This window comes from Petaurus breviceps, unplaced genomic scaffold, assembly GCF_028583685.1.
Source record: "Petaurus breviceps papuanus isolate PSGF00001 unplaced genomic scaffold, PetGlider_PUasm1.0 90763, whole genome shotgun sequence".
In the NCBI taxonomy this organism is placed as follows: domain Eukaryota; kingdom Metazoa; phylum Chordata; class Mammalia; order Diprotodontia; family Petauridae; genus Petaurus; species Petaurus breviceps.
The window spans coordinates 6,577,563-6,603,227 of NW_027187340.1; the positions used below are offsets into that span (position 1 = coordinate 6,577,563).

General features: G+C 36.3%; 1 protein-coding gene across 1 annotated transcript in view; it reads right to left on the bottom strand.

Annotated features, from left to right (window-relative positions):
* Nucleotides 1-637: 637 nt before the first annotated feature.
* The window catches only part of PDE11A (phosphodiesterase 11A), an 89,015-nt gene continuing 63,987 nt past the window's right edge, over nucleotides 638-25,665 (bottom strand). Inside the window, exon 2 of the mRNA XM_069068482.1 lies at nucleotides 638-904. Coding sequence (XP_068924583.1) covers nucleotides 689-904 — 216 coding nt within the window. The 3' untranslated portion in view covers nucleotides 638-688. The remainder of the gene's footprint in view (nucleotides 905-25,665) is intronic.

The following is a 25,665-nucleotide window of genomic DNA, read 5'->3' on the forward strand; positions in this document are numbered from 1 at the left end:
AAATGAGAGGTTAAGTAACCTGCCTGATGTTACAAAGCTAGTATAAGTAGAGCAGAGGCTTGAATCTGTGATTCCTGACTCACCCAACAGTCTTTGGAAAGAGAAGTCTATTTTGAGTTAGAGGAATTGGATTCATAGTATGGCTCTGCCACTTATTATCTATATGACTTTAGGTAAAACCCCTCTGGGTCTCAATTTACCCAACTGTAAAATGAGAGTTGAACTAGGTGGTGTGCTGAATAAAGCAGGAAAAGTGGGGGATGAAATCAGGAAGACCTGAGTTCAAATATCACCTCAGACATTTACTATGTGACCCTGGGCAAGTCATGTAACCCTGTTTGCCTCAGTTTCCTCATCTGTAAAATGAACTGGAGAAGAAAATGGCAAACCACTCCAGTACCTTTGCCAAGAAAACCCCAAATGAGGTCATGAAGAGTCAGATATGACTGAAAAATTACTGAACAACAACCCTGAAGGTCCCTTCCAGATCCATGAATATGATCCTATGATCCTTCTGATAAAGCACAACCAAAAATATAGTATACATGATTCTTTTCCATTATATCGATGCAAGAGTCTACTATGGAAGAAAAAGCATTCACTTATCATGAGATGATTCAAAGATCATTCCTCTTTGAATAAGGGAATCCTTTAATCGTTCCAGTCAAGACAATTATCAATGATCTCACTATGTGAAGAGTAACAACGCAGCACTGTAAGTCCCAAGAAAGGCATGCAGTCTTACTTTTTCATCATCATCAGTGAAGGGAACACCCTCAGGAGTTTTGTTTATTGCTTGTGCTACACCAATGATCTCCCCATCACTGTTTCTGATCGGCATACACAACAATGACTTTGTCTTGTATCCAGTCAGCTTGTCAATTTCATCGTTGAATCTTCGGTCCTAAACAGAAGAGAGATACAATATTAATCACCTGTGCTTCATTGCAAGAAGAAGGAGGGGAGTTAGGGAGCGATCTTTCCTTGGGTTGTGCAATCAATGAAAACTTTTTCCAATAATCTTTTTTTCCATATTTAATGGGTTTCATTTGATGTTTTGTTCAACTTGGGAATATGGTATAATAAATCATTGCAAACAGCTCTCTACACCCTGGTAGATGTCCTAAAAGATTTGAAGATTAACTCTAACAGTGTATAAAGGTAGGGTGGGGGTGATATTTATTCTTTTTTCACAAAAATGATATTCAGCATTTAATTTCAAAATGAAGGAGATATATCTCAAAATACCATCAGACTTACCAAATTAGGTACAGCTTTTGTGATAAAGAGGTGGGCAATTAGATGGCATAGTAGATAGGACTGGTCCTGAAATCAGGAAGACTACTCTTTCTTTGCCTCAATTCCTCATCTATAAAATGAGCTGGAGAAAGAAATGGTAAGCCACTCCAGTATCTTTGCTAAGAAAACTGCAAATTGGGTCACAAAGAGTTGGACATGACCAAAAAATGACTGCACCAAAACAAAGTAGATGACTACATTTCAGTGATGGGTAGTGCTTGAAACAGAGAACAACGAGGAAGAACTATGTCTTTGAGCTTCAGCTTCCTCATCTCTAAGATACAGGGATCAGATAAGATGACTTCTAATCTTACTTCCAATTCTAAATCCAGTTCTAAATATGACCCTAGGTTTGTTTAAAGTGATTTTAATCCTGCTTCCCAGATTTTTGCACCACCACAAATCATTCCACAACTTGGAGTGAGAGACATGGAAACTGTTGGGTTTTGTTTTGGGGGTCTTGGTGGGGAGGGGAAGTTGACCACAACCAAAAATGATGCTGCTTGGACTAATCTTTAACCATAAGGAAAATGTCATTATAAAATCCAGCTCCTTCAGTCCATGTTGTTCCCATGTTCTGCGTGGCCCTCCCTTAGCTTTTGATCTTCAAAGGATATCGATGCCTCCAATCGATGCTAGCACCAGTCCCTTTAAAGTGTTGTGATGGAAACTGATGAATAAAGACATTGTTTGTGATGGTTAAACAGAAAAACTGGAAAAAAGTGAATTTCCATTTATTGGGAAATGGCTAAACAAATTGTGTTGTAATCATGCAATTATGTAATACCTCATAAAGGAAGGACAAATATGATAAATACAGAGAAACTTGGAAAAACCTGTTTGAACTGACAGAAAATGAAGAAAGAAGAATCAGAATATATATGTATATATATGTGTGTATGCATATACATATATGTGTGTATATATACATACAAACATATATATGCATATATTAATGATAAACAGAATAATGCAAAGGAAAATAAGACTGAAAGACATTAGAATTCAATCCGTATAATGCCTAAGCTCTGTTGCATAGGGTTAAGATAAAACATTTTCCTACAATTGTAAAATGTAAACTAGAATGGGTTCTATGGGGTGAGAGGTATTGGAAAATAGCAGAAATATGGAGAGAAGAGGAAGAATCAATATTTTTAAGTGGCAGCTCCAACTTTCTATTTATTGCCTGGGATCATTAGCCTCCTTGAATGCATGATGTTCCCAGCCTCCATGACCATGGAGTCTCACATTATCTCTTGGATCACCTGAATTTTCCATTCAACTGATAATTGAATTCTCCTAATCCTTGTGGTTCATAGCCACCATCCACCAAAGCGAAAAAGCCTTTTCTCTGCTACCTCTTCCCATACTCTCAGAGCTCAAAAACTCAGTCCTCTTCATCCCCACCAATTCCCTAGTCTCCTCCACAATCTTTTCCCTATATGTACTCTGGAACCTATCAATGACAAATTCCTTCATTCTAAATTTCTTCCTCTCACACTTTTTGCATTTTCTTGAATGCACAGAAAATTAAATTCTCTAAAAGAGTTTACCCCTGACCACCCTCTCCCCGAATGATTACTCCTTTGTTCAGTCTATCCTCTACCACGAGGCCAAGAAAGTTGGCACACTCTTTGTTCCATCCCCTACCACTTCCAAAAGATCTCTGCCATTCTCACTCAGCCAGAACTTCTTCCTTGAGGTTCACTGTATCCTTCTATATCCAGCCCAGATCCCTTTTCCTGTCATGTGTAGCCTCCAAGTGGCTCTCCCATTCTCAACAAGTTCCATACTAGGCTCACAATTTTCATCTCTACCCTAACTCCTGCCCTCATTCTTAGAAACTTTAAGATTCACAGTATTTACATCCCTTCAAACATCTTTTTCTTCCAGTTTATCAACCTCAACTCTCATGATCATGATCTATATCTCTACTCTACTTTATCCATTCATTGGGTTGTCATACCTTAGACTATACCAGCACCAAAAACTATTTTGGACTACGAAATTCCCTTCTGTGCTCAAAATTTTCTATCCTTTCGTTTCTCTCTCTGCCCTACTCCTCCTAAATTGATTCTTCATCTTTTCTATGACCTCTAGTCCTTCCATTTCTCTCTGCTGTCACAGCATAATACACCCTGTTCCAGTGTCACTTTTCCTGCCTTTACAGATTGACCCTCTTGTGAACCAATACAATCATAACTTTCCTCTACCCTTATCCCCTACCCCTGCCTTTCGACCCAACCATGCCCTTTAAACCCAGCTCTGATTTATACCATCTGCCTTCTGTGCTCCTACTCCCAAACTACTACCTATTTTTATAGGAAATCATGCACCCATACCAACTGGCTCCACTACAAATCCATGAATCTTCTTTAATGGACCTTCCCTGCTGCATGACAGTCCTTTTATTCTTCCCTGATAGATTCCCTGGAATGTTCTGTATGCCTGTAGTGACTGTTTCAAACCTTTCCTCTCTCCTTGAAACCCAGATGCCAGTCCTACCCCCTCTGTTTTTCAGTAGATGACCTTACTTCCTGTTTTACTGAGAAAATTGAGACCATCCATTATGAGCTTTCTAATTTCCCTTACTTTATGTCTCCCTATCACTCTGCCTCTTTACCCATGCTCTCCTCCTTCACTCTAGCCTCTAAACAATAGGTGACCCTTCCCCTTGCTAAGGATAATCCTCTATTTATGCGCTTGATATCATCCCCTAACATCTGTAAGAACTTGCACTATTGATCATCCCCCTCCCCAACTCACTCCTCTTTGAATGTACAATTTAATTTCCCTTTAAGAAATTAAAAAAAAAACAAGTTGCTGATTTTCATTTCAGCAAATGCTAAATGGAAAATTACCAAGTCATTTGCTATACCTCATTGTTTATTCCCCCAGAGTCTTGGGTTTATAATAAGCTAAAGAACCCTCAGGAGTATACCAAGGAAACTAAACAAGTTTAAACTAGTCCTGAGGGGTCTGGTGCATCCCAACCTCAACCCTAAAAATGTAGAGAATTCACAGCAAAGAAAGGAAAACTCTATTTTTTATGGGCTTCTTCCTCCATCAACCCTAACCAGAAGAGATCAGGACTCCTTTTGTCAACCTCTCATGATCACTATTAGTATAAACTTCAAGGGTGGCTATAGCTTAGACCTTTGGTTTAACCCAATACAATTCGATGCACATGCATTGGCCTAAGGAACATTCTTGACTGTCAAGCTAGTTTAACATACATGGATACAGACCCAAACTAAGGCCTGTACAACACAAGTATACAACCTCTCAAACTATAATAATAATTCCTTACATGTATATAGCACTCTAGAATTTACAATGTGCTTTGACATACATTATTTCATTTGATACAACACTATTGTGTAGAAAAGACGGGTATTATTATCCCTATTTTGAAGCAGATCTCAGAAAGATTGTTTTTCCTGTGGTCACATCACTAAGAAGCATCAACAGGACTACAACTCATATGTTCTGGACTTTTAGAGCTGTGGGTTATTTTTTTCACCATACTATGGATCATTCTAATATCACTATTACAGTCCTCCCCTCTCCTCCCCTCCACCTCCAAATGAATTTGTGCCTTAGGGAGGAAAAAATTCACACAAGACAATGGAATAAGTCAGTGAAAAAGTATAATCAATAGTCATCCAACTCAAAATTTGAGAAGCAATAGTCATAATATTATGCCACAGTAATTCTTCAATTTATGAGTTTTCAAGGTCTCTGTTTCCCCACTTTATCATTTTCCCTTATAGCCTGACTCTCACACATTGTAGTAAATAGTTCCCCAGAAGAAAAGGAAGAAAATGAATGACAGAAGCCCCCATTTTCCTGACATATATTAGTCTCTAACCTCTTAGACACAATCTTACAATGAAAAGATTTAAAAAAAGAAACCATGCCCCAAACAGATATACTGTCACTTGTAAGAGACAAAGGAAATTGGGAAAACATTCTTTCAAATATAGTAAACACAAAAAGAGGACAAAGAGAAATAATGTTCTTTTGTCAAATGAAAGAGGATAGCTTAATAACAGATGACACCAAAATGGCATGAGTTGTCAATGTTGTTTTCTTTACCTCAGGCTTATCTGAACATCGGAGCAGGCAACACAATATGAGAGATCAGGAAAACAGGCTGAGATAGAGAACAAAGTGGTCAGAGACTGTTCAAAGAAGCTGGGCCTGTTTTATTCTGATAGCTCTGACACTGAAGGACTGGATGAGGTAACCAAAGCTATCGCAGAGTTATGATGCAGTCTCAGAATTCAGAGAGAACAAATAAAATTGAAAAATGTGGAGGTGAATTATTAGCTCTGAAGAGGGGAAGGCGGAGAGTAACAATAAATATCCTCAAATATATAATGAAATATGATATGAAAGACAAAGATCTTCCTGAAAGACAATGATCTTCCTGAAAGGCAGAACAAGAAGAAATGACCAAAAGGGAAGATTTACATTCAACAAGTCAACAAACATTTATTAATCAATCAATAGATATTAATTAAACATCTAATATGTGCCAGTCACTGTACCAGATGGTAGGGATAAAAATACAAAAATTAAACATCCTCTGCCTTCAAGGAGTTTACATTCAAACATGGGAAATGAGGATACGTATGAGTAAATTTTAAAAATTCAAAATAACTTTTGGTGGTGACACCATCTTTGGGGAATAAGAAAAAGACCTAATGTTGCTTGTGATACTTGAACTGAGCTTTGAAGAAAGCTAAGGAGGGAGTGCATTCTAAGCATGGGAATACCCTCCAAAGTCATGAGTACAGGAGATAGAAGGTCATTTTTGAGAAACAGCAAGCAAACCAATCTGGTTAGAATGGAGAGTGCATGAAATAGGGTCATGTGTAATAGAAACAGAAAGGTTAGGCTAGAATCAGATGGCCAAGTCTTTAAATGCCAAATCAAGAAGTATGTGTTTTTGATCCTACAGGAAACAGGGAGTCCTTGATGCCTTCTGAGAAGCAGAGTAGAACAGTCAGACCTGTTTTTTAGGAACATCATCTTGGAAATATATCCATACTGAAGATACCCAGCTAGCTATCTGAAGAGTTTGAAAGACAATTTAAAGAACAAATTCATTATCCCTGGAGAGGAAACCAACATTTTCTCATTCAACTTATTTCCCCACAAGAGTCAAGCAAGAGTTCATACTGCAAATGTAAAAGTCAAAGGGGTTTCTGGAGTTTCCTTTTGTGCTTTTTGGGTTTTTTAAGTTATTTTTTAGTTTACATCATTCATTTCCACAAGATTTTGAGTTACAAATGTTCTCCCCATTTTTCCCCTACCCACAATTATTGTTTTTCCATGTAGGAATGTAAGTAGTTCAACTTGGATAAGTTACTTATGATTTCTTTCCCTATTTACCTTCTCATGCTTCTCTTGCTTCTTGTATCTGAATGTCAAATTTTCTATTCAACTCTGGAATTTTTGGCAAGAATGCTTGAAAGTCCTCTATTCCATTGAATGACTATATTTTCCCCCTGAAACATGGTACTCAGTTTTACTGGGTAGGTGATTCTTGGTTTTAATCCTAGCTTCTTTGACCTTGGTATATCATATTCCAAGCCCTTCAATCCCTCAGTGTAGAAGCTACCAGGTCCTGTGTTATCCTGATTGTTTTTCCACTATATTCAAATTGTTTCTTCCTGGCTACTTTTAATATTTTCTCATTGATCTGGGAACTCAGGAACCTGGCTATAATATTCTTAGGAGTTTTCTTTTTGGGATCTTTTTCAGGAGGTGATCAGTGGATTCTTTCAACCTCTATTTTGCCCTCTGGTTCTAAAACATCAGGACAATTTTCCTTGAGGATTTCTTGAAGGATGATTTCTAGGTTCTTTTTTATCATGGCTTTCAGATAGTCCAATTATTTTTAAATTATCTCTCCTGGATCTATTTTCCAGGTCAGTGGTTTTTCCAATGAGATATTTCACATTGCCTTCTATTTTTTCATTTGTTTGGATCTGTTTAATAGTATCTTGATTTCTCATAAAGTCACTAGCTTCCATTTGCTCCAATCTAATTCTGAAGGAATGATTCTCTTCAGTGAGCTTTTTAGATTCTTTTTCCATCTAGCAAGTTCGACTTTTAAAGGCATTCTTCTCATTGGCTTTTTGAGCCTCTTTTGCCATTTGAGTTAGTCTATTTTTTTAAGGTCTCATTTTCTTCAGTCAGGTTGTTGACTCTCATTTCATAATTTTCTTGCATCATTCTCATTTCTCTTCCCAATTTTTCCTCCACTTCTCTTATTTGGTTTTCAAAATCCTTCTTAAGCTCCTCTATGGCCTGTAAGCAGCTTATTCTTTTGTTGGAAGCTTTTGGTGCAGGAATTCTGACTTTGTTGTATTCCTCCTGTCCATGCTTTGATCCTTTTTGTCCCCATAAAAGGAATCTAAGGTTTGACTGCTATGCTTGCTTAGCTTCCTTTGCTTGCTCATGCTGCCACTCAATTACTTGACTTTTGAGCTTTTTGTCACAGTAGAACTCTGCTACCAGAGGGGGGAACTTTCTCCCAATTGCTGGGGTTTTCTCAGCTGCTGGAGCTTTTAGTTGGCTGCCCTCTCTGAAGCCTCCACGTGCTCTGGCACACTTGTCACGTACCCCAGGACCTTCACCCCAGACAGTGATCCAGATCCAAACAGGTTAAAGTAAGAGCTATTACCCTAATACTCATTGGATATCTTGGGTTTGACCTTCTAAGTCTCCCTTTCCTCACCTGAAAACTGAAGGGATTTGAATTTAACTCCTTTCTAGTTCTAATATACTGTGATTCACTCACCTTATAAATCTAGATATCTTGTTGATGTCTCATGCTCAAAGATGTCCTTCTATCACATTTAACTCTCCTTGGTTAAGATTAATTCTACTAAAACTTTTTGCTACTTCTTTTGTTAGTGAAAGCCCATCAGCAAACATGGAAGGGAACTAGACACAGTGAATTGTCCAGAGGAAGTAGAAAATTTAAAACAGATTGGCTCTCAAGAGTTTGTCAAAATAGACTCTTGAAGTTATCCTGCTTCACTCCCCATACTCCTTAACTACCAGCTACTAAGACTCTCATACTGGGCTCTTCATAATTTAGAATAAATGATTTATAGCCAACTCCTGATTGTCTGAGGGCTGATTATCTAGTGTATGGGTTACCTAGGGAGCTACCTGCCTCCTGCCCCTCCTTTTCCTTTCTCCTGCCTTATGGTCATTTAAATATTTACTTCATTCTGCAACAGGGGATGATAAAAGGGGAGAAAGAGAACAAATACCAAATTTTGCCACAGATTTTCAGCTCTGGAGAAAAACTGGTAGAAAATAATGACTAGCATAAAATGGGGAGAGGATGTTTCCAGTTATTTTTCTTTAACAAAGAGAGGCAATGTGCATAGTGCATAGAAAGTCAGTCTCAAAGCTATGAAGACCTGAATTTGAGTCTTCCTTTAATATTTATGGGACAAATCATTTAACTTCTCAGTACAACTCTCTAAGACTATAAATTCCCTCCAACAGATGATAGTAATCCTCTCCTCCTTTCCACATTACTGTTATTCACTTCTGTAGCTCCTTTTTCCATACACAGATAAACATTAACAACAGTTCTAAAGAGTTTAAGATAAGAAAATCAATTGATTCTCCAGGTTTTTTAGCCAACAATTTAATAATGGAATACCCAGCCACAAAGAGAAAAGACAAGGAACTTTCTCCAGGGTTCTACTGTATTATCCAATACTGTTGTTATTCCTTCATTTTTAAGAGGACCAATGACATCTTCACTTGTAAGTTGAGGATAGGAATACAATATTTATCTCACCAACTTGTTGGGAGGAAAATATTTTTTAAAAAACTTAAAGCACTATTTATATATGGAAACAGGTACCATTATTCTTCTTCCTGAGGCTTACTATTTGAACAGTGATCCCTGGGTATATCCACTTACAATTAAAAAGCACTTTTGACTTTTTAGAATGATATTCTTTTCTTCGGGTAGCTAGGTGGCACAGTGAGCACTGGTCCCAGAATCAGAGACTACTCTTCCCAATTTCAAATTTGGCCTCAACATCTATTAGCTGTATGATCCTGGGCAAGTCACTTAACCCTATTTACCTCAGTTTCCTCATCTGCAAAATAAGCTTGAGAATACAATTACAAACTCCAATATCTTTGCCAAGAAAACCCTAAATGGGGTCACAAAGTGTTAGATATGGCTGAATGATAAAAACAATAAATTCTTTCCTTTAATTTTTCAGCATTATGAGCATGCTTCAATTTTGTAAATGCCAATGGAGAATGAGCACATTTAGTAATAAGAGTATAGAAGTATGACTTCAATTATTCGGGGGCAGCATAAGATACAATTTTAATACAATACATAAGAACTGTGCCACCTTTAAAGTTAAATGTGATACACTGAAGTCGGGGGCAAAAGCCCTTGTTAAACTCCAACCTTCTCAGCATACAATTAACATTTCATTTTGACTTTAATTTGCAGAGTTCGAAAGGATAGGTTTCAGTATTGCACAGAGGGAGTTAGCAACCCAACTCTCATTAATGTTAATGGCAGCAATGTGGCTCAACTTAGCACTGAAAATTTACCCCATGGTGTTATGGAGATCCAACTGATTGCCTTTTCAAAGAATCCACACACCTAAACTCCTGTGTATCTCATGTTATTTTTCCATGTTGTTGCCTGAGATTTTTTTTATTTAACTCATCTATTTATATGTCAGTATTACAGGTAATCCATAACTTATTAGAATTCAGTTTTATACTCTACTTATATTCTTCGCCTTGTTTTTTAATTCTGACTTTTAGGAACTATACTAGTTGGTGTCTGGTGGACAATTATCAGACCATAAACTAATTAACAAATGCAGATTGATAATCCCCCATGGAAATCATGGAAAAGACAAACAAAAATCTTATTTCTCCTAAGTGGGCATGTGCAGTGGTAATGCCTACTGAGATAGCAGTAGTGGAGTCATTTTGGGGAAAAAATGATGTTAGAATTGAGTTTGGGACTCACTTTAAATCTGAGGGATAGGAATTCTCACTTCCTTTCCCAATAATTTTTTGTAATGACAGATGGTATTGTGAACAGTAAAAGGTACCAAAAGAAATTAGTTTCCTTCCTACAGTGTGATCTGTACAATTTCACACCTGTTCTGTTTCCTTTGCTTTAAGACACTATGTTCACCCATCATCCCTGGAAAAGCCCTTAATGCTCCTCCCAAGGCCAGTACTAAGCATGAGATTTTAGGAAAACAACATTCTACTTATCAGACTCCAGAGCATTTTGTTTTGTGATGTTTTTAAAATTCTTCATGTACTAAGAATGTAAATCAGGGTACAGGATCAATAGCTTCCCCAACTAAGCAGGATTTTATTGCTGCTCTTAAAAGAATTTTGGGAGGTAGATAAGGTTCTCTAAGATTCCCTAAGGTTCCATCCAGCCTTAAAATTCTAGGATTCAACAATTTTATGATTCTAAATACTATAGCTAATTTTTGTTGTGGCTCTTAAATCATTTTTCAGTCATGTCCAACTCTTCATGACCCCATTTGGGGTTTTCCTAGCAAATATCCTGGCATGTTTTGCCATTTCCTTCTCCAACTCAATTTATAGATGAGGAAACTGAGGCACACAGGGTTAAGTGATTTTCCCAGGGTCACATAGCTATTAAGTCTGAGGTTGCATTTGTACTCCAGGCCTGGTATTCTATCCACTGTGTCACCTAACTGCCCTACTGCTGCTAATACTAGAGGCAATAAGGTGGCCCAGTGGAAAGAACACTGGACTAGAGTCAGGAGGAACTGAGTCCAAATTCTGCTTCTTACTAGATAGTCTGTGTGACCCCAGAGAAGTCACAACCTCTGTTTGCCTCACTTCACTAAAATAAGAATGATAATAGAACCTACCTCCCAGAGTTGTTGTGAGGATCAATAAGAAAATACTTGTAAAGCACTTGACAAATCTTAAAGGTGACTTTTATTATGAAAGGTAGCTTTTATTATTAATTTATTTAACAATAATCATTTAATTAATTATTTAATTTTAGTTTATTATTAGGTACTGTGATCTGGGGTGGCTACACAGTGCATTGGATAGAATGCCAGGCCTGGGGTGAGGAAAACTCTTCTCTCTGAGTTCAAATTTGGCCTTAGGAACTTACTAGCTGTATGACCCTGGGCAAGTCATTCAACCCAGTTTGCCTCAGTTTCCTCATCTGTAAAATGATCTGGAGAAAGAATTGGCAAAGCATGCTAGTATCTTTGCCAAGAAAACTCCAAATGGGGTCACAAAGAGTCAGACATGAGTGAACAAAAACACTGGAATCAACTATATTATTTACCCTATGTTCCTTTGTCTCTGTTACTGTCTAGAATTTAAATGTTGAACATGCTACCTTGATGAAGGAAAAATTAATAAAGAGACATTTTTTCTTAGGTAGACAAGGCTGGCTTCCCAATTCAAATAAGGGATGACCTGAGCAAAAATAATAAGCGTGTGGGGGCTGCTAGGTGGCGCAGTGAGTAAACTACCAGCCCCGGAGTCAGGAAGACTTGAGTTCGGTTCTGGCTTCAGACACTTAACACACACAAAAAACTAGCTGTGTAAACTTGGGCAAATTACTTAACCCCAATTGCCCTCCAAAAGGCAAAATAATAATAATAATAATAATAAGCAGCATGTGAGCTCAATATTCAAAGGGATCTGTGTTCTCGGCAATTCTGATATTCCCTCCTACAGTGCAGATCACAACCATGCCTGGCCAGCCCGTGATGCTTGTTCATGTCTTCCCTGAGTTCATCACAGAGTGTCTGCCCAATAAGGTGGAGACCTTCCTTGATTTCTCTTCATGTCACAAGGACACCAGCGTAGCATTCTGGCTGTCCACCTGTCATGTCTCACCTTGCCACGTGACCAGCCCCTCACATCATCCTATTTTACATTTCTGGGGACATCTCTTACTCCTTTCCTCCAAACTTCCTCATTGGTTGTAAGCTTTAGCCTATTAATGATTACCAGGTGCCTCCCCATTGCCTTTTCTATGATACTCATTTTCAGTGCTTTAGAGACTGTTGTATTATGTGTCTCATATAGCCATTCAGAAACAACAATAGGTTATTGATCTTTGTTTCCAGGAGATGCTTGGGGTTGTTAGAGATTTACAATTTTCAGAAAGCAATCCTGTCAAATGACTTCTTCCTTTTCAACTTTGGACCCAACGTATTTGTTTCTATTGTCTGTTCCAAATGTACAACCTCCACAAATTAAATACCCATGACACATTAAAATTCCATGTATTTCATGTCTTTTGGGCTACTTTAAATTCCCAAAAGTCCCTTAAGACAAGAAAACCTCTCATGCCAAATATAAACATTAAAAATTCAGTAATATTCGCTGCACTGATAGTCAATAATAGTCCATTGTCAATAAATATTTATTAAGTGCCTATTTTGTGTTGAGCACTGTGTTAAGTACTGGTGATACATATGAAAAAAGAGAAAGACAGTCCTTGCCCTCAATGAGATAACAATCTAATGGAGGAAGACAATATATAAAAAGAAACTGAAAAGGGACAGGTAGTTCCAGAAAGCAGAAAGTACCCAGCTAGTGGGTTGTGGAGGTGGTGAAACACCTGATGATTATGAAATTAAAACCAAGCAGAACACCTGATAAGAAATAAAGGATGATAGTGCTCGAAAGTTTGTAACATATTATGTGTGTGTGTGTATATGTCTCTTTCTCTCTCTCTCTCTCTCTCTCTCTCTCTCTCTATATATATATATATATATATATATATGTATATATATATATATATATACATATATATATATAACTAAAACCTTATAGTCACCTTTTAAAGTAGTTAAAATACAAATATTATCCCCATTTTACAGATGAGGAAACTGGAGTTCATGCTTGTGTCTTGCCCAAAGTCAGAGAATAAATGTCTGAGGAACGATTTGAATACAGGTCTTCCTGATTCTAGCACTCTAGAACATGTGATCTTATCATAGCATATTTTATGCATGGCACATATATAACATGTCAAATTCTTTCTGCCAACTTAGCTTCCTCTCTGTGCAAAACTGGGCTCAGGAAGTATTTCTGTTGAGTAGTATTTAAAATCCCTAGTTGTGCATAAAAATTCTGAAGCATATCTAAAAATCTCAAAGTTCATGTAAATCATTCTGTCTTATAAACTTTTGAAATTAATGTTTGAAATGCAAGTAAACAGCATATATGTGGTCACAAATTAGGCCATAGTCACACAGTTAGAAAGTATTTCAAGGCCAAAACTTGAATATATGTTTTCAGGCTCTTCTTTCCACCATATCCCTCCCGTTCTCTCTAATCTTAACTGGGGCTGCCTTCAGAGGAAATAAGAAAAGAAAAAGGGAATAAATAAAGACTCTCTTAGTAAATCTCCATTGTCCACAGGTTAAGGCCCAAACTCACACCGCTTTTTTCAGACTCCTTCATAACCTATCCCCACCCTAGTCTTTCAACTTTATTCCCTATGAATGCCTACATCAGTCTCCTCAATGCCCTGTTAACATGCCATACTTATTCTCACTCCAGACTTTGCCTATCCAAATCATACTCATCCTTCTTCAAGTTTTACCTCAAATTCCTTCTTCTCCACCACTCCCAATTAACTCCAGTCTATTCTGTTCTTGTCTTTCTCTGAATTCCTAGAGCACTTATGATCTACACCATTAGTTTTTATATTTAACCATACATGCCTTATACTCAGTGGGATGCAAGAGCCAACTCATTCTAGTTTATTGTCTCACAATAGTCACTAAATTAACTCCTAAGATACAGCACTCTAGCTCAAAATGCATTGCCCCAAATACTGACAGGTGGTTCATGGCAAAGAACAAGGAAAATGTAAGAGCAGTACCTCTAATTGCAATTATTGTTATCATCATTATGAATAGTTACAGGGAATTTGAAATGCAGAAAAAGCGTTCATGAGTAGGCACAACTATTGAAGCATTATAAGTAGCTCTGTGGATAAAGTTCAGCTTTGGCATCAGGCACTTACCCTGGGCAAGTCACTTAACCCTGTTTGCCTCAGTTTTTTCATCTGTAAAATGAGCCAGAAAAGAAAATGGCAAGCCTCTCTAGTAACTTTGCCAAGAAAACCCCAAATGGGATCATGAGGAGCCAGGCATAACTGAAACAACTTTGGGCAAGTAATCCAACCTTTCTTAAAAGGTAAAAGAAGGGGATGGATTGGTGGCCTTTGGGGTCCCTTCCAGTTCTAGATCTCTGATTCTTGTGACAGTATCACTGATTTTTTATGATCTGATATTAAAGGATCTCTAATATCTTTTCTTGCTCTAAATATAAGATCCTACCCTATTGGATATAAGTAAAGAATTGTACAAATGATAAACACTAAAACAATTATTGAGTTTCCAGTCACAAGGAAATATCAGTCTCTAAATTATAGTAGCATCAAGTATAGAGTTTGTTTGACTTTTCACATAACAAGACTGACTGACATAGGAGGGAAACAACAATTCCTGTGGCTGAATTTAACAAGGTACTGGACATTTTTATGACTGCTGATACGCTGGTTGAGAAGAGAGAACAGATCATGACAAGGTAGTGATTAAATCCTCTTCATAGCAGATTCAGGAGATTCAATGGAATATTTTCTTCTCTCTGAAGATGCATATATAAAAGAAGAGTTCAAAGGATGTTCACTTTTTTTCCATTTCACTTAAAATTCTTTCCAATTAACAAAAATCTATTTTCTTTCACTTTTACCTATCTTCCCACCCACTTCCCATTGTTGGTGGTATGGGGAACCTCATAACAAATTTGCAATGTCAAGCAAACAAATTCCTGCATGGTCCATTAATATACATATATATATATATATATACACACACACACATATATGTATATATATGTATGTATGTATATGTATATATACACATATATATATGCATATATATTACATTTTATACATTGGGTCCATCATCGCTCTGTCAGTGGGTGGGTAGCATGCTTCATCATTAGTCCTCTGGAATGAATCATGGTTGGTCAATGCACTAAGAGTTCTTAAATTTTCCAAAATTGTTTCTTTTTATAATGTTGTTGGGTTTCTTTTGGTTTTGTTTGCTTGGTTTTGATAAATTGGTCTCCTGGTTTTACCCACATCAGTTCATTCAAGTCTCACCAGATTTCTCAGTAACCATTCCCTTTATCATTTCTTATGGCACAATAATATCCCATTCTATTAATATATAATCATTTCTGCTATAATGCTTGTTTTGAAAATATGAATTTATTCCAAAGGATTGCTACATTTGCTTCTGTGCAATTTCACCCTCAAGAAACAATAGCACAAAGGCAGAAAACTGCCCTACCTCACAATAATTTAGGAGGTCCAACTTTTCTGAAGGCCAATTTCATAAGAAAACTTAGGTCTTTTTCAAAGTGTTATGTTTATTATATATCTTCAAATGCAATCGGAACTATGAGTGCAGGAGAGTTGGTCCACACTCAGGCACTCCACACTCTGCCTTTACTCTTTCTTCATGGCCCCAGCCTGGTGAGGCCTCCTCTCTCGCCTATAGCCCTAGACTTTGCCTGGTCCCAAGGGAAGTGGGACATAGGTAGAGCAACGGTCCAAAGCTGCAGGTGCCACCATTATTGACTATACTCTTTATGTATTTCTTAACCGTTTGACATATATAAAACTGTGCTGACTTCTTCTTAGGTTCCTATCTTTTTTTAAATGTGTCACTAACAAAGTTTCTGTGTATTGTGCCCCAAACCCCATTTTTTCCATAAGCCCTGTGGTCTTCATTGCACAATCTTGCATAGTGCAGTGATTTTTAGGAAGGCAGAACTGACAGTACCATAGTTTGTTCAACTATTGCCTAATTAATGGATACTTTGGAAATAGGCTCCCAAATTACAAAAACTGTGCATACCCTTTGACCTAGAATACCACTACTGTGCCTACACTCCCAAAGAGATCAAAGAAAGAAGAAAAGTGCCTATATACAAAAATATTCATAGGCATCTTGTGTGTGTGAGTGTGTGTGTGTGTGTGTGTGTGTGTGTGTGGTGGCAAACAACTGGAAACCAAGCATAAATTCACTTTCTTTAGATACTCCATTTGCTTTTGGTTGCATAGAAACAGGATTACAACACAATGAGCCATTAATTTTACTGACAATACTGTAACTCCTCTATTGCTGTACGCTCCTGATAAATACTAGGCTAATTAATAGTTGTATCAAAAAAGCGTATACCTCAGTGGTCCCATTTAATAAGAAGAGAATAGCAATCTTCCAAATACATGCCAATATCCTTATTACTTGTTTCTAGTGAGGGATAGGGAAGCATATTTTTACTCAGCCACTGAGCCACAGGAAAAAATAATCAAGGGCTACATAAGCAAAAAGTAACTTAAATTCTTCTTGTTTTTCACAGAAAAATATAAAGCACTGCACTCAACCAAATTTTTCTCATTTTTAACAACTTTAAAAATTAAGAATGAGGACAATAATCAAAGGCTACAGACCCACAAAACTGTTCTCCTTTTGCTTGAAAGAGAAAGGCACTGGAGACAGAATCATGATGGCAGAGTGAGAGGAACCATTTTTTGCCTAGCTGGCCCAACATACCTCCTCCTCAATGACCAAGAAAATTCACCAGACCTATTTGAGAATGCCAAGAAAAAGTCATGAGTCACTTTTCCAGTCAGGGCAACTTAGGGAGACAAAGAAGTCAACAGATACTGGAGACAGGGGCTCAACATGAATGCACCACAGGGGCTGCATTTAGGAGCATCCTAACATCTAGGGACAGAAGGACAACTAAGACAGAGTACCAGGGAAGGATGAGATTCTGAGGGATCCCTGAACTAGCACCAGATGAAGGGACAAGTGCCATATGACAGCTGTATTGTCCCATTACACAATTCTGGGTCAAAGATGCAGGGCAGAGTGGAGTACATGCAACCAACATGGACCCTAGCTATATACTTAGCAAAGTACAAAGTCCAAAAATGTAGCTGTGTGACTCCAAGCTCAGGAGCAAAGCATCATCTCAGTCCTAGCCTTTAGCCCAACATAAAAGCCTACAATGGAATAATTTGGGCAGAAGTCTCAGACCAAAAAAGTTCCAACAGTTCAGTTGCTGTAAACCTACAGAACCTCCCCATGACTGAGTCCAGCAGCTGTCTACCAAAATCCAATTACCTAAAAGCCAACAAATGCATGCTTCAGTCAGGAACTTTCAGAGCTCAGACCAAGAGGGCAATGAACAGATATCTTCCTGGAGAACACTACTTTGGAGGCACTGAAAATTTACAGGTCTCCAGAATGACCTGTGAAAGCACCAGAAGGATATAAAAGGACAGATGCTCAAGCCAGATATCCCCTCTAGAAGTACACATGACACAACATGAACATAAAATACAAAGTCAAAAAATAGGCTGGAAGAATGGGCAAACAAACAAAAAGAATAAAGTCATATACAACTACTATGTGACAAGGAAGCCCAAGACACAAATATAGGAAAAAAAGAATGATGTAAAAAATCAATAAGCAAAGCCTCAAAGAAAAATATAGATTGTACAGAAGTCCAACAGGAATTTCTGAAATAGTTAAATAAAAATAGTAAAAACCAAATGAGAGCTATGGGGTGGGGGGAAAGATATGAAAAGGTAAAAAAGACATAAAAAACTTTACTGAAGAAATCAACTTCTTGAAAATTAGAATTGTCCAAATGGAAGTGACTGACTCTGCAAGACATCAAAAAACAATAAAACAGTCAGGAAGCTGAAAAATTAGAAGAAAATGTGAAATATTTAAAAATACAACTGACCTGGAAAACAAATCAAGGAGAGATAATTTAAGAATCATTGGATTAACTGAGATCCATGAATAAAAAAACAAAGAACTCATACTTCATGTTTCAAGAAATCATAAAAGAAAGCTGCCCAAATACCTTAGAATCAGAGGGGAAAAATAGAAATTAAAAGAATCTACTGTTCATCTCCAAGGAGAAATTTACAAATGAAAATTCCTAGGAATATTATAACAAAATCTATTACTCCCAAGTCAAAGAAAAAATTATGGAAGCAACCAGAAAGAAAGAATTCAAGTACTACAGAGTCAGCCAGTATCACAGAAAATTTATCAGCCACCTAAAGGAATGGAGAGCTTGGAAAAATTATAATCATGAAAACAAAGGCTTACCACCAAGAATAACCTACTCAATCAAACTAGATAATAACCTAGAGAGAACACAAATGGGCCTTTAACCAAAAAGAGGACTTTTAAGCATTCATGATGAAAAGATTAGCAGTTACCAGAAAAACTGTCTTACAAACACATGGTTTAAGAGAAGCATAAAAAAGATAAACATGAGTGAAAAATCATAAGGGACTAAACAAAGTTAAACCATTTATACTCATATAGGGAGATAGATGTAACCCCTCAGAAATATATTTTCATAAAGGGGTCTTAGAATCTAACTAGACAGAGGATGTAGGTAGTAGTCTATTGTTTTTGGATAATCTTAAAAGAAAAATGGAAGGGTGAGGAAGGGCAATGCACTGGTAGAGGGGTAAAGGGAGACAAAAATGGGGAAAGTTATCTCACAAAAGTAAGGTATGCAAGAAAGACTTTATACAATAGAAGGGACAGTGAGGAAGGGAGGTGGTGACACTTGAACCTCACTCTCATCTGAACTGGTTAAAAGTGGGAAGAATACACATTCAGACATAATTGGATACAGAAAAACATTTTACCCAACAGGAAGGTGGGAAGAAAGAAGGAAGGGAATTAAGAGAAAAGGAGTTGAGATTAAAAGGGAGGGCAGATTAAGGGATGTAGTAGTGGTCAGAAGCAAAAACAAAACAAAACAAAAAAAGCTCTTACAGAAGGAATAGGAGGAAAAGGATAAAAGATTAGGATGGAGGAAAATACATTCTTAGTTACTACAACTATGAATATGAATGAAATGAATTTACCCATAAAATGGAAGAGAATAATAAAATGAATTAGAAAAAAGAATGCAAAAATATGTTTTTGTTTTTGCCAGAAACACACTTGACACAAAATTACACACATAGAATTACAATAAGTGGTTAGACCATAATATATTATGTTCCAGCTGAAGTATTAAAAAAAAGTTAGCAATCATGATCTCAGATACAGAAAAAGCAATAAATAGGCCTAATTAAAAGATACAAACAGAGAAAGCATATTTTGCCAAAATATACTATAGACAATGAATTAATAGCAATACCGAATATATATACAACATATGGCACAGCAACTAAATTCTTAAAGGAAAAGTTAAATAAATTATAGAAAGAAATGGACAGTAAAACTATAATAGTAAAATATCTCAATTTCCCTTTCTGATCTGAATTAATCTAACCATTAAATAAAAAAGAAGGTAGTTAAGGAGATGAGTAGAATTTTCAAAAATTTAGAGGATCTTTGAGGAATACAGAATGGAAATAGAAAGGGATATGCCTATTTCTTTTTTTTTTAGAGGGGCAGGGAAGGCTATTGGGGTTAAGTGACTTGCCCAAGGTCACACAGTTTGTAAGTGTCAAGTGTCTGAGGCTAGATTTGAACTCAGCTCCTTTTGAGTCCAGGGCCAGTGCTCTATTCACTGTGCCACCTAACTGCCCCAGTATGTCTATTTTTAAAGCAGCGAGGTGATTCAATGTATAGAGTACTGGGCCTACAGCCAGGAAGACCTGAGTTCAAGTCTGGTCTCAGACACTTACTAGCTGTGTGACCCTGGCTAAATCATTTAAAACTGTTTGCCTCAGTTTCCTCATCTATAAAACAAGCTGGGGAAGGAAATAGCAAACCACTCCAATATCCTTGTCAGGAAAACCCCAAATGGGATAACAATGAGTGGACAGGACTGAAATGATTGAACAACAACAATACCCATTTCTCAGCTGCACAGGCATTTTCACAAATAAGGCATAAAAACCTCGCAGACAAATACAGAAAATCAGAAATATTTGATACATCTTTTTCTGACCATAATGCAATAAGTATTACATTCAACAAAGGGACTTTAAAGCACAGATCAAAAATTAGTAGGAGACTAAAAATAACATTATACTAAATAATGGTTATGTCAAAGAACACATCATAGAAACAATAAGCAATTTCATTAAAACTAATGACAATAACAAGACAATATACCAAAATTTCTGGGATACAGCCAAAGCAGTACTTCAGGCAAAATCTCTATCTCTAAATATTTACATCAAAAAGAGAGAAAGAGCAGATCAATGAATCGGACATGCTAATAATAATAATAAAAATAACTAGAAAGCCACCAAATAACCTCTCCACCTTTAAACTCCAAAGTAGAAATATTGAAAATCAAAGGAGAGATCCACAAAATTGAAAGTATAAAAAAGAACTAATAAATAAAAACCAGGTGCTATTTTAAAAAATTGACGAGTCATTCACTAATTTGATTTTTTAAAGAAGAAAACCAAATTATCAGTATCACAATTTTTCTTAAAAGTTAATTTACAGCAAATGAAGAAATAAAAGCTATTTTAGGAATTCTTTCACCTGACTACATGCCAGTGAAATTGACCATCTAAATGAAATGGACAAATATTTATAAAAATGTAAATTGCCCAGATTAGCAGAACAAGAAAATAATACTTTAATCTTATTTTAGAAAAAATAAATTGAACAAGTTATAATTGAACCACCAAAGGAAAAACAAAAACAGAACTAGATGGATTTCCAAGTGAATTCTACCAAATATTTAAAGAACATTTAATTCCAATAGTATATAAACTGTTTTAAAAAATAGATAAAGAAGGGTACCTACCAAATTACTTCTATGACACAAATATATTCTTGAATCCTAACAGGGGACATCAAAATAGAGAAAGAAAATTATAGACCAAATTCCCTAATGAATACCAATGCAAAAAACTTAGATAAAACACTAATAAGGAGATTACAGCAATATATCACAAAGATAATAAGCTATAATCAGGCTGAATTTCAAAATGGCAGGATTGACTCAATGTTAGGAAAGCTATAATCATAAAAGACCATAAGAAGAAGAAAAACAGCAAAAAAAAAATACATCATTTCAATAGATACAGAAAAAGGTTTTGACAAAATGCAATGCCATTCCTGTCAAAAACATTAGAAAGGAAAGGAAGAAATGGAGCTTAAGTAGTAACTATCTGAACCAAGGACCAATATTATCCATAATGAGGAGAAGCTAGAAGCCTTTCCAATAAGATCAGGAGTGAAACAAGGATGTCCATTATCTCATTACTATTCAATATTGTACTAGAAATGCTAACTATAGGGGCGGCCAGGTAGCACAGCGAGTAAGAGCACCAGCTCCAGTGTTAGGATGACCTGGGGATCGAATCTAGGCTCCAACACTTAGCACCACACCCAGAAATAACTGGCTGTGTAACCTTGAGCAAGTTACTTAACCCCGATTGCTCATAAAAAAAAAAAAAACGCTAACTATAATAATAAGAAAAAATAAATTAAGGGAATAAGCATTGTCAAAAAAGAAACAAAACTATCACTTTTGCAGATGATATGGTGTTTTTTGTTTTTGTTTTTTAGAGAACTCTAGAGAAGCAACTTAAAAAACTAATTGAGGGGGAGGGGAAGAAGGGAGAGAGAAAATTTGAAACTCAAGGAATTGTAGAACTGAATCTTGTAAACTAAAAATAAACAAACAAATTAATAAAGTCCAAAAAAACTAATTGAAATAATTTACAACCAGTAAAATTGCAGAATATAAAATAAACCCACACAGATCATCTATATTCTGTATATTAGCAACGAAATTCAGCAGAAAGAAAAAAAGAGAAATTTCATTTTAAATAACCATGGCCCATATAAAATACTTGGGACATGGCCCATATAAAATACCTGACAGGACACACACTAGAACCATATGAACAAAATTACAAAATATTCCATGCAGGTATAAACAATTAGAGAAATATTGATTGTTCTTGAGAGGCTAAATCAACAAAGTAAAAATGACAATGCAACCTAAATTAATTTACATATTCAGTGCCATATCAATGAAACAACCAGAGGACTACTTCACAGTGTGAGAAAAAAAATAATAACAAAATTCACATGGAGGAACAAAAGGTAAAAAATATCAGAGGAATCAATGAAAAACAAATGTGAAGGAAGTTGGTTCAAACTACACTACAAAGTCATAATTATGGGGAGAAAATTATAATAGATAAGAAATAGAGAGGTTGATCAGTGGAATAGATTAGGTATACAATCTATCCCCAAGCTGCTGAAGAAAAGCAGCACAATAACCTATTATTTGACAAAACCAAAGATCCTAGTTATTGCAGCAAGAACTCATGATTCAACAAAAACTGTAGAAAAAAAAACAGAAAAAATAGTCTAGAAGAAAGTAGGTGAGTTGAACAACTCACAATATATACAAAGATAACTTCTAAAGAGTAAGTAGTTTACACATAAAAGGTGGTATCATAAGCAAATTAAAAGAATATGGAAAAATTATCATCAAATTCATGCATAGAGGAAGAATTCATGACCACACAAGAGATAAAAATGAACAGGGGGGGTAAAATAAACAATTCTAATTATATAAAATTATAAAGTTTTGCACAAACCAGTGGAAACTGAGGGTGGGGTGGGGAATCTTTGCAGAAAGTTTCTCTGGTAAAAGTCTAATTTCTAAGATATATTGGGAACTGAGTTAAATTTATAAGAGCCACTTTCCATTTCATAAACCATCAAATGATATGAATAGGCACTCTTCAGAAGAAGAAATCCAAACTACCAGTAGCCATATGAAATAATGTTCTAAATCAATAATAACTAGAGAAATGAAAATTAAAGCCACTCTGATTTGTCAACTCACACACATCAGATTGGCTAAATTGACAAAAAATGAAAATGACAAATGGGGAAGGAGCTATCAGAAAAAATGGTTCTTTTAATATACTGTGGGTAGAGCTGTGTAACAGTAATGTAATTCAATCCCTTTGTATTGGCAAAGATAACAGGTACTTAGCACTTAGTTAATCAAGCCTCTGTTAAAGAAACAGAAGGTATGAATTACTGTTGCTGACATAACAGGAAGGGGCTGAAAATGGAGGAGCAATACTATGTATAAGGAAAAGCCCTGGAGAGAGAGAGACAAACCTGACCTTCTTGGATCAGAAGCTTAAGAGGAAAGCTCCCTGCCCTGGGCTGGAGAGAATGATTTTTTATTTTGAAAACCTGGATGGAGTGATTTTGATTCTAGGAACCAGCTGAAACTTCTGCTGAGTCTGAGGGCCAACCAGAGCCGCTAAGGATTTCTGAGAGCCAGTCATAACTGAGGGCCAGCCTGAGCTGCTGAGGCTGTTGAGGATTTTTGAGGGCAAAGTGGAGCTGCTGAGGAGTTGCTGAGGATTTCTGAGGGCCAGTTTGGAGCTGCCAAAGACTAAGGAAACATGACTGTGATGCTGGTACTTTGCATAAACCTGTTTGTGGCTTTGTTGAGCCTTGTCTTCTCAGCAACAGAGACTGTGAAGGATTTGAGAAGGACTGGATACTGTGAGCTCCAGTGTGGAGCAGGAACTGTACAAAGAGCTGGAGGAGGGCCTGGGGGCTGTCTGCCTTTTAACCCAGGTGACAGTTTGGTGAATCCAGGTAGGATCTGGGACCATGGAAGGGGATCCAGGGAATCAGAGAAACCACTCCAAGTCAAGCTGAAAGAAAACTTTACTTGGATACTGTGTATTGATTGTGAAATTGTAAATTTACTAGTGACCTAGGGGTGGATGGTCTGTGTATTTTCTAATGATTGAATAGTAAACAATGAAGGATGATTGATTGACTAAATGATTGTACTTAGTGATTGATAACTGAATAAGTAATTGATTTGTGACCTAGTATGCCCCATGAGTAGAAGACTTTGACTATTGTACTTTGTGACTGAATTAAGGATTTTGTGAATGCTTGAGTTACTAAATGATTGTTCTTTGTTCAAAACTTTGTGACCACTGTTGTGGAAACTATGTGGCCATTTTCTGTGATAAGTTGTTGTGAATGCTATATTTTGAATTTCTGTGATAAGTTGTAATATTGTAAATGCTGTTCTTTAACTTATTGTGAATGTTTTGCTTTGATTTGTTATGGAATAAATAGAGTGTTCACTATACTGTGTAATCAGAACCTTAAAAGCTGTTCACAATAGCATTCTTCTGGAAAGCTGCTTATGCATGGCTATACAAGCTGTGAACCATTCTGGAAAGCAATTTGGAACTACGACCAAAATCTATTAAACTATGCATACCCTTTGATCAATATCTTTATTGATTATATACCATAAAGAGGTCAAAGGAAAAGGAAAAGAATCAATCTGTACAAATATATTTATAGAAGTTCTTTTTGTGGTGGCAAACTAAGGGGAAGCTGATCAATTGGGGAGTAGCTAAACAAGTTATGGTATATGAATGTGATGGAACACCATTGTGCTATAAAAATTATCAAAGAATAGCTTCAGAGAAATTTGGGTAGATTTATATGAACTGATGCTGAGTGAAATAAATAGAACCAGAAGAACAATTTATACAATAACAACAATAATGAAAGGATAAGATTTAGGAAATCTGATCAACACAATGACCAACCACAATTCCAAAGGATTTATGATGATACATCCTATCCACATCCAGACAGAGAACTTCTCTGTGATGAATCTTAGGGTGCAAATCAAATCATGTGTATTCTTCTTTCCTTCCTCTTCACATCTCTCCCTCCTTCCTTCCTCCTATCCTACCCTTCCTCTTTCCTTGGACATGGCTAATTAAAAAAATCTGTTTTGCATGGCTACACATATTGATAATGGGCTTTGTTTTTCTTGCCTTCTCAGTGGGTATGAGAGGAGGAAGGGGAAGGGAAGAATTTGTAACTGAAAGTAAAAGTGAAGAAAAAATTTAAAAACATAAAAACAACTGATTTTTTAACAGATTTATAAATATATGTAAAACCATACTGTGCACACTTCTATTTAACAGTTCTTTCTTTGGAGGTATATTTCTTCTTCCTTCATAAGTCCTTTATAGTTGATTTGAGTATTTATAGTATTCAAAGTTATTTGGTTGTTCACAATTATTCTTTGAACAATATTGGTGTTGCTGTATACAATGTTCTCTTGGTTCTGCTCACTTCAATTTTCATTATTTTATGCAAGTCTTTTAATGTTTTTCTAAAATATTTTTTTATTTTATCATTTCTCATTATTCATTTCTCATCATTATCATTCAGTTTATCATTTCTC